This window comes from Onychostoma macrolepis, chromosome 13 (assembly GCF_012432095.1).
Source record: "Onychostoma macrolepis isolate SWU-2019 chromosome 13, ASM1243209v1, whole genome shotgun sequence".
Classification (NCBI taxonomy): domain Eukaryota; kingdom Metazoa; phylum Chordata; class Actinopteri; order Cypriniformes; family Cyprinidae; genus Onychostoma; species Onychostoma macrolepis.
Genome location: NC_081167.1, coordinates 4,413,096 through 4,426,817, shown reverse-complemented (window position 1 = coordinate 4,426,817; position 13,722 = coordinate 4,413,096). Strand labels below are relative to the sequence as shown.

General features: G+C 36.4%; 1 protein-coding gene across 1 annotated transcript in view; it reads right to left on the bottom strand.

The window, feature by feature from the left end:
• The window catches only part of LOC131552435 (CUB and sushi domain-containing protein 1-like), a 165,714-nt gene that overhangs the window by 124,611 nt on the left and 27,381 nt on the right, over positions 1-13,722 (bottom strand). The window contains exons 16-17 of the mRNA XM_058796222.1: positions 11,432-11,619; positions 6,710-6,904 (exon numbers count right to left, since the gene is read on the bottom strand). Of these exons, the coding sequence (XP_058652205.1) occupies positions 6,710-6,904; positions 11,432-11,619 (383 nt within the window). The remainder of the gene's footprint in view (positions 1-6,709; positions 6,905-11,431; positions 11,620-13,722) is intronic.

Sequence of the window (13,722 nt, the reverse complement as noted above, 5' to 3'; positions counted from 1 at the left end):
ATTGGCTCGTTTAGTTACACTTGAAGCAGATTGGCCTCTCTAGCAAGATTCCTATTCGACTGAATGGGAACCTGCAGTTACAAATACATAAATAAAGTTTTGATATTTTAAACATGAAATGTTGAATACTGATATTTGAAATTATTTTAAAAATGAAAAGTTCAAGTTCAAGTTCAAGTTGAGCTTTATTGTCATTCTGCTACATGTGTGGACATATAGTGGAACGAAATGTCGTGTCTCGCAGGACCACGGTGCTACATACTAGTTAAACATAAAATGAACATACAACAATGCAAATATAGGAAAAACAATAGAGCTATACAACAGTTTAACCATCTGACTACACATATACTATAAATACTATAACTACTATACCTAGTTTACTACACATACACAAACTGAGACTGTACAAGAACTTTACATAAATACTGTACATGATACTTTAAAGATACTTTAAAAGATACTTTAAATGTAAAATTAGTTGGCAATAGGTGGCAGCAAGTCACTGTTAATAAGTGAGTCATAGCGATTGAACCAAGTCATTTAAACGGTTGATTCATTCAGGAACTAAACACTGTCAAGTTGCTCAGAGATGCAAAACAGTGCTGCACCTGTATTTGGAATGTTTTTTTGTTGGCAAAATAGAGTAAAAAACAGACAATATGGTGTCTAAAACGTAAGTCTCTTGATATTAACTTTTTGTTTATTGAACTGTTGTATAAAATCAATATCACATTTGCAACCATGCTGATTCTTTAAGAAAAAACAACACTCTTCGTGTGATATTGATTAAGTATATGAATGGTTATAAATATATACATTTTCTGCCCCCTTATCTTGAATTATGTGATCATTCTTAATGCATATTAATAGACTGAATCATGCAGTGAAAGAATGCACTCTAAATGCGCATGCGCACTAGTTAGTCTAACCAGACTTCATCACGTAGTCGCGTATGAGTGCACTCTGTTTTGTTTGGTTTTTGCAATATACTCGATAATGTCATGTCTCACGAGTTCAGTTTTTTTCAGTTTTTACATGAAATTAATGAGTGAACATAACTTACAAAAAGTAACCCGCCAAATTGTCTAGTGATTTGACGACGTTACTCGCCACAGCTGATTTTTACCCGCATTTGATGGGTTGGCAGGTGTTAATTTCAAACCCCATATATATATATATATATATATATTTATATACTGTATATGTTTATAATATATATTTATTTATTTTCCCCATGAAGGACATTGTGTGCGCTATTGTGTGCACCCGAGAAATGTGAGTACATACATCTCAGTTTTTGCTACGATCATTGACAATGCACAGTCCTGCTTGTCAAAATGAAGTTTCAAAAATCAAATTCAAATCAGCCATTTTGATCTGTCAAAAATGGTATGATCAAAAATACAGTAGATATGTAAATCATGTTGTAAGAAAAATGGTGACACCTCAAAAAGGTAAAAGACTAGGGATGTTTGTTCCTATTTCTAATATGTGTATTACTTTTATTTGTTTTCCTACAAGTGGTTGGTCTCCTGCTGTCTCTGACTGAACATGGGCCTGTTTATTACTGTCATGTGTCTGTGCGCAGCACATGTGCATTGTACGTATGCATCTGCTCGTATGGCTTAACTGATGAGAGAGCATCACACCCCATTAACTCCTAAATGATCTTGTTAAAGTCATTATCCTGGCCTAAGGCTCCTGTATTTTAGCTATGCTTTGAACAGTATGCGCACTGTGTAGCGCTGGAGGTCGACACAATGGATAAATGCAGTGATGGCATGCTGCCTCTCCTTGCTGAAGGTGACATAAATAACAGATTTTGGAGACTAGAAATAAACTGAAGTGACAGACAATATGATGAAATGGCCCGTGAAACAGCAACATTTGCTTCACATCTCCCTTGGATTTCAAAACGATTTCCAATTGTGCCTACTGCACTCTTTTCAAGCCATCACCCACCCCACAAAGTGAAACCCAGATACATCCGTTCATCCGCTGCCGCCCCCCAATCAAATCTGACTCATTCTCACTGAACTACTTGGAAGCACCCACTTTGGCTAAAAGGTCATAAGTACTCAGCAAGCCATTTACCTCATTAGCTTTAAGCATGGGCTATTGATAAAAGGAAGCTGCAGCGGCAGTGTATAAAAGCATCGCAAATGGCTCACAGTCTCTCTTCTAGTTCGTCTAACCTCACACCTCTGCACCGAAGAGCTCTGACTGAGGACAGCTAAAAGGATTAACCTCCACAAACTACTTTCTGTGAATCAATCATGATGACCACCACAAAATGCTTCTGTTTGCCATTGATTAGTGAATGACTTCTGACTGACAAACAAGAAGAATATTGAGACATATAGTGGGGTCCAAATATCACAGATAATGCTGGAACTCTGAGTATCAATGTGTCATTTAATAGGATACTTCACCCAAAAATGAAATTTCAGTCATTTACTCACCATCATTTCATTCCAAACACAAATTAAGATATTTTGGCAACACTTTAGAATAGGGAACACATATTCACTATTAACTAAGAGTTTTTCCTGATCAAACTCCTAATTTGCTGCTTATTAATAGTAAGGTAGTTGTTAAGTTTGGTAGGGGATAGGATTAAGGGATCTAAAATATGTTAATGCAGAATAAGGCATTGCTATGTGCTATTTACTGTAAGTACATTTGGCTAAAAGGTCATAAGTACTCAACAAACCGCTAATATGCTAGTAATTGCCATGCTAATAAGCAACTAGTTAATTGTGAGAATTGGTCATTAAAATAAAGTGTTACCAATATTTTTAATTGAACCTGAGAGGTTTCTGTCTCTCCATTGAAAGTCCAAGCAACCAACATTTAGAAGACCCAAAAAGGACATAAAGGCATCCTAAAACTCATTAATATTTAGCAGTGTAATCCAAGTCTTGTGAAGGGATACAATTACTTAATATGAACCAATATAATTTAGGCTTTTATTCAGATATAAACAATCGACACACATAGAGCACATCACACATAGCAAACACAAAATGGATTTATTTTACAGCGTCTTTATAATCTTCATGAATCTTCTATATTTTAGTTGCCTAGACTTTCAATGGAGGAACAGAAACCACTCAGGTTTCTTTAAAATAATATCTTAATTTGTGTTTCAAAGATGACTAAAAGTCTGAGAGTGAGAGTGAGTAAATGACAGAATTTTCATTTTTTCATGAACACTCATGAAGACTTTTTAAGACTTGAAGTAAAAAGATTGATGGACACCAATGGTAATCTAAATGTAAAAAAAAAAATGCACCAAGACTTCTTTTACACCAGAAAGACTATCCTGGTAAACCAGTTTCACTGGCTATGTTTACCATTGAACTGGTTTGCTGTGTGGTTCACACAGGACCAACCCAGCACCATCACAACTACAGAAGTCAAGTTCAAGGCACACTTTGAATGTTGGATTGACAGCCTTGCCTAGAAGTTTTAAACAGTCTGAAGTCTGCATGTTATATGAGCCTTTGAATACTTTGTCAGTTTGAAGAGGGATCTGAAGTTTGATGTGACGCATACCTTGTCATGTGGTGGTGAAGGTGTTCTGAGTAGTTGCTAGACAGTTGCTAGTGTTTCCAGTTTGTACAAAACTGCAGTAAATCAGCTTGCTTGTGGTTTCAACAGGACTGCCTAACTGAAGCAGCAGAATTGCACGTTTGAACTGCAATTGACTGCAACAATCCGTTATTAAAAAAACAAAAACAAACAAACAAAAAAAAGAGGTTATCCATGCTACTATAAAACTACATTATTAAACAAAAAAAACAAAAAAATCCATGCTAGCGTTATTTAAAGAGGCTGATATCGACTGAGCCAGGCTGTCCAACCTCTCCAGGATCCAGTTGTCTCTGGTAGACATACTCACTTAACTAATAGAGGAGCCGGGGGGGATTCTTAGCAGGCAGAAAACTAATGGATCGTGCGAACGTGGGCTTGCGTACACTCTGTGCGGATGATTAAGATCAAATAAAGCATCTCTCATGACACAATCAGATGATTATGTTAGCTCAACAATGACCTGTATAGGAATATGTCTCTACCCCACAGTTACAGCTCATGCATAAAGATGGGTGAAGCAACGTGCTGGAAATTCCATCAGTGAGGACAAACAAAATGTTCCTGGAGTGCGGAAATGAGGCTGTCTCGCAAAGGGCATCAGCAGCTTTCCATCTCCATCAAAAGAGGTTAAATAATCAGCAGATGCTACTGAGGTGCGAAAACCCTTGTTTGACCTTCGGATTGGGGTCAATGATGTTCATTGCACGTTCATATCGATAACCTGGTGTTGTATTTGAACACACTGGGTTCAGAGGGAGCACACACTTCTTCTGTCATGATTTGAGCTATTACTACAAAAACACTGGGAATTACATAAGAGTGAAGTGTATGATTTCTGCACTGCTAGTGGCACAAAATGAAATTAATATCTTTTTATTTGAGCGGTCCAACTGGGCTGGACATAACAACACTGAGGATGGGCGTTGGAAATGTGTTTGTGCAATTATGATTGGTCGGATTATTGAACCACATCGATTTGCACTTCACTGGAAATGATGAATTGTTGAAATATCTTTGAAGTGCAACATGAAATTTGGGTAACGCTCTAGTTGCTTATTAGCATGCCTATTATTAACATATTGGCTATTTATTAGTACTTATAAAGCATACATTAATCTCTTATTTTGCATGATGGTATTTTATATCCCTTAACCCTACCCACACCTAAAAAACGGTTAACAACTACCTTACTAACTATTAATAAGCAGCAAATTAGGAGTTTACTGAGGCAGCGCAAACTGTCTTTTATCCTTAAAATAGTACTGTCAGGATTTAATAAAGACGCGCAATGAAGAATTAGCACTGAAAAGGCATGGACAGTTATTTTTGTGCCTGACCTTATTGAATATGCATTTGTAGGAGTTTCCTTATCAGATGCAAAATTTATGGGAGGAGAGTTGTGATTCACGCAACGAGATTTACTAACGTTTGCGCTCGTCAAATTACTGGTATTTGCGCCATTTAACGCCCAAATAAAGCATGTCTTAAACTGTTTTACGCTTGAAATGGCTGCAATTATTGTTGGTAGGAAGAGGCACTGCAGAGAACAGAGAACGTGTGGTAGAAGGGAGAGGATTTTTCCACATGTATTAATTTATTTTGAATGCAAGAAGAACACATTATCCGAACATATAGTTTGCCAAGCCATGTTATTTTTATTTGCTTCAGGAAATAAACGATGACTTGGATGCCTCAACTAGGAGTCACGCATACCAGATCTATCAAAACTTCTCTGCAACCCTTCATTTTTTGGCCTCCGGTCCTTTTCTGTGGCTTCTTTATTTCTTTATTCTTTATTTGCGACTATGCTAATTTGAGCTGCACTTGGTATATTGCGTTGGACGATATGTAAATGAGATGTTGAGTCTGTGTTCTTTAATTTGCACGTTGTTAGTAAATCACCCGCAGAAATTTCCCCTCCCATCGGCGCTGTTTTGGAATTGCGCTCTGGCACTAATTTGCCCTGTTTAGTAAAACTGGTCCCATTTCTATAGCTTTTTTTGTTTGTTTGTTTTTTTATCTGATTATCTTGGATTGGAAACAGAAATCATAAGCATATATAGTGGCTTTTCATATATATATATATATATACATACAATAATTTGGATTACTTTTGCAAATCTTCAAATCACTTATTAACACTATTTGATATGTCTATATGCTTTGCCTGAATATTTGACCAAAACGCAGGTTTGAAAAAAAGAAATGTAAGACAGACAGAGGGGGAAGCTGAAGAATCGAGAAAGGTCTCGGTTTGACAGGAAATGTGTGAATGAGTGGCACTTGTCACCACCCAGGCTCTCTCATCTGTCACTGAGGGACAAAGACCTAGGCGCTGTTCTTTTGAAGGCCTCTGTCTGCATCTGTCTCTCTCTGTGTAAGCCAATGGGAGCACCAGACCCCAATGAATATTAGCTGGGTACTGGCAGTGTGACAGAGTAGAACTATGCATGCAACAAAGGCTAATCAATTAACCCTCAAGATTGCAAACAACAAAAGGAATACTGTCTCTGATAAGCAGGCTGCTACTAATTTCTTTAGACGAAGAAGTGCTTAATCAAATTAACATGCATCAATACTTTGAATTTAAAACTGCAGGAAAAAAGGCTAAATCAAGGTTCTAAAATCAATAAGCTACCAACCAATCTGTGAAATAAATTTAAAAAAAAAAAGAAGCAATGATTAAAACTTTCCATTACTAGTGGGCGGTATTAAAACTGAAAAAAAAAAAAGTATGCCATAGTATGAATAACGAATCATGGTAATGGAACGGGAAAAATGATTTATGTATTAAATATTCATGTCACATGTCTATTTTTAAATAATCCAGTGAATTAAATACTTGACAAACAAAAGTCAATCAATCTCATTAATTTGAATTTAGAATTTGACAGACACAAGCCAAAATATAAGTCTGCCATCAGTGTAAAAAAAAAACAACAACATTTAAGCCTTTGTAAAATAATCAGGTTACACACACCTATGAACACATGCCTGTTGAATTGTATATTAATGTGACAAGTTGCCTCATTGCTCTGCATCAATAAATATCTAAACTCCTATTTAACCCTTAATGCCTCTGTAGAGAAACTGCATTTTCAGGTCCTACCTTTACACGTAGGCAGAGCTTTGTCCCACACAGGTTTCCCATCAGCCCCCATGATGCAGGTGAGAGTGGGCGGTCCTGCAATGGTGTACCCAGAATCACACTGATATGTTACAGTTGATCCCAACTTGTAGTCCATTCCCAGTCTAGTTCCATTCATTATGTTCCCAGGATCAAAGCATGCTTCTCGTGGCTTTTCTGTAAAGAAATAAGAATAAGAATAAAAAGTTTTAAAATTGCAATGTGAAGCACAAAACATGTTTCTTCAATTAATGGATGCCCCATTTTTTCAGCATAGTCTACGTAATTTCGGACAAATGGATTTTGAACGTTCACTTTGATGTTCACAGATGTGTCCGGGGAAGTGTTAGAATGTTGCAGACCATATTCTTTTGCAAGCAGTTACAGGTTTCAGCTTGCATCACCGTGAATCTTTAGCATAAACCCGCCTTAAACAAATGCCACCTTCCAGCGCCCTTCAAAGTTTTTACAACAGGCTGATTTCAGTCATTTGATCACATGATTTTTAATTGATTGACAGCCTTAGTACTTGTAATTCAACTGACCCTGAACAAAATTAATCAGATGCACAATCGTATCCCGCACTTGTGTTCCCTGCCAGCCATTCTCAGGGCTGAGACAGGTAACAGACAGAAGGAAAAAGAGAGGTAGCATAAGAGGAAAAAGCAAGATCGACAGTGAGTGTGAAGAGGGAGCAGGCAGTTGCTTGAGGGCATCATGCATTAAAGTGAACTAACACCAGGGGAAAGGCAGGTGAAGGCGCCGGGGCAGCAGAAGATGGTCTCTGTCCTTCTGGCACCCGACACGGGGAGAAGGACAGTTGGAGAAAGCTCCGGAGGTGGTGCTTGAAGAGGCTGCCAAACAACTTGACAGTTAACAGCTATCTGCCTGCGCTTTAGGGACCTGCGAAAGTGGGAAGGAGGTGGGGAAGATTCTATCTGCAAAATTGCAAGTGTGCAACACAATCTACCTCATTTCTGCTACAACACAGGAACAGCGAGTGCACCTGGAGTGCACCACACAGACTAAAAGGAATAGGTCCCAAAAATGAATATCCTGTCATCATTTATAGCATATATGCTGCCTTCAGGAGTCGGAAGCTTAACATTCAAACAGAATCTTCACAGTCCTGCTCACCCTGATATGCATATCGTCATGTGATTGCCCACTTTCACTGCCACCATATATACATCAGATTTATTAACCCCTTATTACTAAGCCCAAATTAAATGTGATATTTCATTTTTTTTCCTCCTGATTTTGGATGGAATTCAAGTGAAATGTGTCAGGATTGCCAGACTGAAAGGTACAGTTTGCTCAAAAACGGACCATTCTACTAAAAGTTATTAATCATTAATGCTTATAAAATAAAATACTTTTTTTTTTTTTTTTTGCTCAAGAGTTTGGTTAGGAAGATTCTGGATCCATAAATTCTAAATGAATCATAAATGAACCGTGCTTGTACATGTTTTTAAGGATCACTATAATATATTAATATTTCTCTATTTATCAATCTGTTGTGTTTTTCCTAAAGGTATAAAAGTCTTTGGACTGTAATATTGTCATATTCATTTCTTTCCACTAGTAAAGGCATTAATAATTGTGTTCACTGGTGTGTGATGAACAATAGCAGATAAAAGATTGGCTTTATATAAAGAAACACAGTGAGCAAATAAGGACACTGAATTAATTAAAAGAAAATGCAACAACAAAGAGAAAAAGACTCTATCATTTCATTGTCATATATGACACGTTCTAATTAAGGCTTCGATGGAGATAGTGAGATACATATTTAGGCCTCAGAATAGAGGGTAAACAATGCAAACTAGAGAATAAACAGCAAACAGTGATATAATTGTGATATAATTTCAGATCTGAGCTTGGGAACAACTGCACAGACAACACCAATGATTCATCAAGGAGAAAGTAGCATCCTATCAATGTCTCCTACTCCAAACTTGTGCAGTTCTAATACTAACAAGGTCATATAAAATATCAAAGGTCCACTTATGATGTTAGTGAAGGCTATTTTATACTTAAAATGATTTAGCTTTTCTTGACCATTTTTCCTTCTTCTCCCGCCTGTAAAAAATTTAAACAGACCATTTTATACATAGTGTTTATTTAGTTATATTGCATAGTTTTTCAACTAATGCAGTCTTTGCAGAATCTTTACAAAGTACTCATGAAATTGTGCCAAACAAACCTGTTATTTATTCATTTGTTGTTTCTAACATTGTGATTGCAATGATATGCAGGTGCTATATACGTCCAGAAACAATTCTAATGTCCCACTAATGACATAGACTTTAAAACTTTTAAAAACAGTTTTAGCAGAGATTACATACTTCACCTTTAAATTGAAGTTAGAAGACGAAATGCAATGAAATACTATCAATATTATAATCAATACTGCAAAACTAGGTACTCCATCAGGATTTCAACCACTGCAGAAGTGCAGAATTCGAAGAGTTCCATCACCTGTGTGTTGTGATCGTGTTCTCTGATGAGCTTTCATGGCAAAAATCAAACTCCCATGCATCACTCAGTTTCCCGATAAACACGGGGCAAACTTAATGTCACGACATGAAAGTGAAATCCTAAAGCATTGTGGGATGTTGAGACCATCAACAAAGCAATATAATACATTGGCAAGCAAGCTTTTAAATGCATTGGGTATTCATGTGGAGCAAAGACAAAAGGTTGAAGTCAGAGTTCATCTACACTGTGCAATAGGCTGCCATTAAAATAATTATAATTAAAATATTCAACAATCCATGAACTGCACTTTTACTCAACCATAATCATCATATAAAAAGGGCCGCTGGGAGTGGAAATGATTTCAGGGAGGTGCACAGCACGTTAGGGACAGTGCATTGTCATTGTCCCATGCCCTGATTTTCGAAATACAAACTCACATTCTTTTTAAAAGAGCATTTACAAAGAGCGGATTGGCGAAAAAATGCGCATCCCGTGGGGAATATTGCCAGGTATTCACTGAGAAAGGTTAATAGTGTTACTGAAGAGAAACACAACATATAACTCAATACCACTTAAGAGCTTTTTTGACTAATCACAGGAAAGTTACACCCTTGCGAATCATTTAACATATGCTCTTTCACTAATGCATGAATTTAGTACTCCAGGGGTGCATTTCCCGTGCAACAATGTCACTCACTGATTAACTACCACGGTACAATGCATCATTGAGGAAGCTAGTCACGACTGTTTCCCAAACATGGTCGCATTAATGACGTCACATGCATACGGTGGAGTAATAACTTCTGCTAATTAACTGATGTGAGATCTAGATGCCACGAACATGGCAGCTGACGACTGTTTGTGCCCTGTCATTTAATGTTCGATTTATCAGGGGTTCTCTCTTACATCATTCTCTGGAGTTTTCTTTTGCGTACTCAAATAAAAAAAATGTGCTGATTGTAGATATACTAAAATATATGGATGGAAACGCATATATATATATTTAACTGGAATCAAAGATAAAGAATGCACTGCATGATAGCTTATTTTACCCAAGAACACGATCTCTTTAATTTCTCATGTCATACAAACAAAAAATAATGCTTGAAACCACAGTTTGCAATGCTGTTTGCGAATGTTCGTTTGAACTATGTTGGCACCAATGAAAATTGTGACCATATCTGGCTAATAAAGTAAAAAATAAGACTTATTTAGAAGTCAAATTTAGGAAAATACCAGCATAGTAATAAAATCTAGCAGACATGGGATGAAAGCCACAAAGCCCTCCAATTGTAATTCAGTAGGTCTTTAATATCAGCATCTCAGATATATACAAATCCAGTGTGTGCTTTTAACATGTCAGAGCTCTCTCAGCCTCATCTTCTTAGGGTGAGCAGAAAATAGTTGCAAAACTCTAGAATCCTTATCTGGTCATCAGGGTCAGTGGTTAATGGGTGTTACAGTATTGATGAATTCTTACTTGAATTCGTAAGTTATAAAAGGGATGCTCAACATTAGCTATTGTCATGCTGAACCTAATTCCATCCAAGACACAGTTTTTAGATAATTCAGATATTTTACCAGCCTTTACAGTCCACATAAAAGACAAAAATCCATTGTTACTCATTTAAGAGGAAAGCAAATCTAATTACTGCAGGGTCCATCAGCTTTAACTGACATAGCAGTCAAAACTATCTGACGTTCTTGGCTTTTATAGCCAAGAGAATCATGCAGTTTAAGCAAAACCCATCGAGAACATCTCTAGGTCATATTTCACTCCAAATATGAAAGAAAAAAGAAAAAAAAAAGAAATTGTAAGTTGCCTATTTTTAGGATCGCTAAGATTTCTTGCACTTTAATGGCAATTAAGCATATTTCCTTCTTATTGTATCATTCTGATTATCTCAAATTTCATGTGTATTAATATAATGTGTGATTAATAATGAAAAAAAAAACAACAAAAAAAAAACATTTAAGGACAATGAGAGGTCAAGGAGAATTCAAGGACAATGTGTGTTTAAATGTCACAAGGCAAAAAATCTGTCCTGGGCAGCACTAAGTCTTGTTTTGTTTTGTTTTAACATGTGACCTGGACATGTTTTCATGACACTCGCCCCTTAAATATAATCTGAAAGTGAACACTGACCCAGTGGTTGTGCTTCACTTGTTTTCCCAGCCCTGCCCTCAAGGGAACAAACCGTACACCTGCAAGGTGAAACTTGCCTTTATATTCGATAGCGAAACCAGACATCCCCAGGGAGGCATCACTGCGGAAGGCCAGAAAAAGGCTGTTTCCACTGCTTTCGATGCGCTCAGGAACCTGGTTGCCCTGCAGACTGATGATCAGGGGTCCGTTGGAATCCTCACCCTCATAGATATGGAGGAAGTCATAGCTGGGCTCCATGTTAAAACTGCACAACAAATGGAGAAAGATTTGGAGATTGCTATATGCATAAGGTCTCACTGATGTAGTAAAATCATTGATTTTATATACATTTGACAACACCCTTCCAAATACAAACATATGTTAAATTTTGGATGTCAGTCTTCTGCATTGAAAGGTCATGTGCATGTGTCCCAACCAGGAAGCCTAAGATGCTTAAACAACAAGGCGTTCTTAGACTTAACTGTATGGCTTTTTCATGAATTAAAATGTTTCAGTAAAAAATATGTAAATAAATATTGCTTTCTAATATTATGTATTGATATATTAAAGCATACAATAATTTAGAGAAACTACTTTTATGATTTATTTGATAAATGCTTTTAATGAACAAGGATGTTAATCCAGGAACATGTTCAACCCATGCATTCTTGCTTAACCTGCTTCATCAGAAAGCCCACTATTTTCCAGAAGTAAATCCTTCTTTCTAGTTGGTCTGTTTTGGAATTATAATGGAAGTCCATGAAGTCCTGATCATTTTGGCTGAGTGAAACATAAGCAATCAGAGTCATAATCATTCTAAAGATTCAAGTATGTGAGTTGATGATTGTGATTGTGGATTTGTGTGCAAGGGCTGAGATACATGACACTCATAATAAACTGCAGTGATTTGAATTCATAATATGTTTCAACACTGAGGCATTTCCACCCCCAAGTATAAAAAAAAAAAAAAAAAAACAGTAGCTTCTTAGCAATTCTGTTTCAGGTTTTCATCTTCTAAATCTGCTCCATGCAGTCTGGCTCCATTTTGAAGACTTTAGGGTAACTTACAGTATTATCTGAAATTAAGTGCCCCACAATGATAAAGTTAAAGTTTATTTATTAAACAAAATGAAATATTAACTGTCAGTGATATATTGATTTGTCTAGAAATGCCACATATGTACCTGGCACACTCCTCTGAGTGATTGTTTATTAAAGGGGTCATGAACATTATTATTATCATTATTATTTATTTGTTTGTTTTAATAATGTTTCCAGGGTGCACTGATATGTGTTTTTTTTTTTTACATCAAAAACAGTCATAATTCACAAATAAAAGACCATTTTTCACCCTGATTTTAATTCCTTATTTAAATTTTCTGTTTAATGTATCTTTTGCAAACCTTTGGTATGTTTTAACTAGTACACCTGCTGAGTTTAGCTATTTGATGAAAGGGTTGATTACAGCATAACATTTAGATCTACTCACAGGTTGCAGTGCTGTACACTGTATCACAGTCATGACTGTTGATTGTGTGAACACAATGGTCTTGCCATTGTAACTTGAAATTTGCACTCTCACAAGTGCTTTCATTATAAACAACACAATCAACACAATGCAAACACAATTTAAATATGAGATTCAATGAGTAGTGTAGACAGTGGCATTGATTATAATGGGATTTTTGGCGAGAGTACAGAACTCAGTCAGCGTTGAAGTGAAGTGCCAGACAGCTCCAGTGATTATAAAGGGAGTATTATTTTTCAGTTTAGGCATTAGAATTAAAATAGTTACCTATATGTTGTGACATTACTGTCAGTTCTATATATTTCTTTAAAAAGTCTATTTGCAAAGCCTGTGTTGATTTGTGTCTGGTTTAGCAAAAATGCAGTGAAATCACCAGTCAATTTCCTAACATTAGTATCCTTTGAAGAGCAATGCTATTTTTAGTCCAGTGATGCCTTTTGACATTTTTATCCTGTTGGTTCATGGATAGGCCAAAGAGACAATGATGAAGAAGCAGGTGTTGTTCTGTGTCTGCGCATTGAGTCTTGTGTATTAATCTCTATTGTGTAATAAAAGGAGGAATTACAGAATGTCTTGTTTTAGCAGCTTGGTTTTAATTAAAGCACTTTTTGGACTAATGAGGAAGGTCTGAGTTCTGAATCTTACAGTATATTTATGAAGGACAATAAACAGAGAAAATTCTCAATTTCTCAATTCACAACCCCATTTCACAATTAAAATCAGTCTAAATACATTAAAATACACTTCAATTTATATAAACTGGAGTTTAGAAATGCACTTGTGAATAGTGAATAACCCTGTAAGAGATGTTACACCCCTTCGGGTGTCATGAGAGTGAGA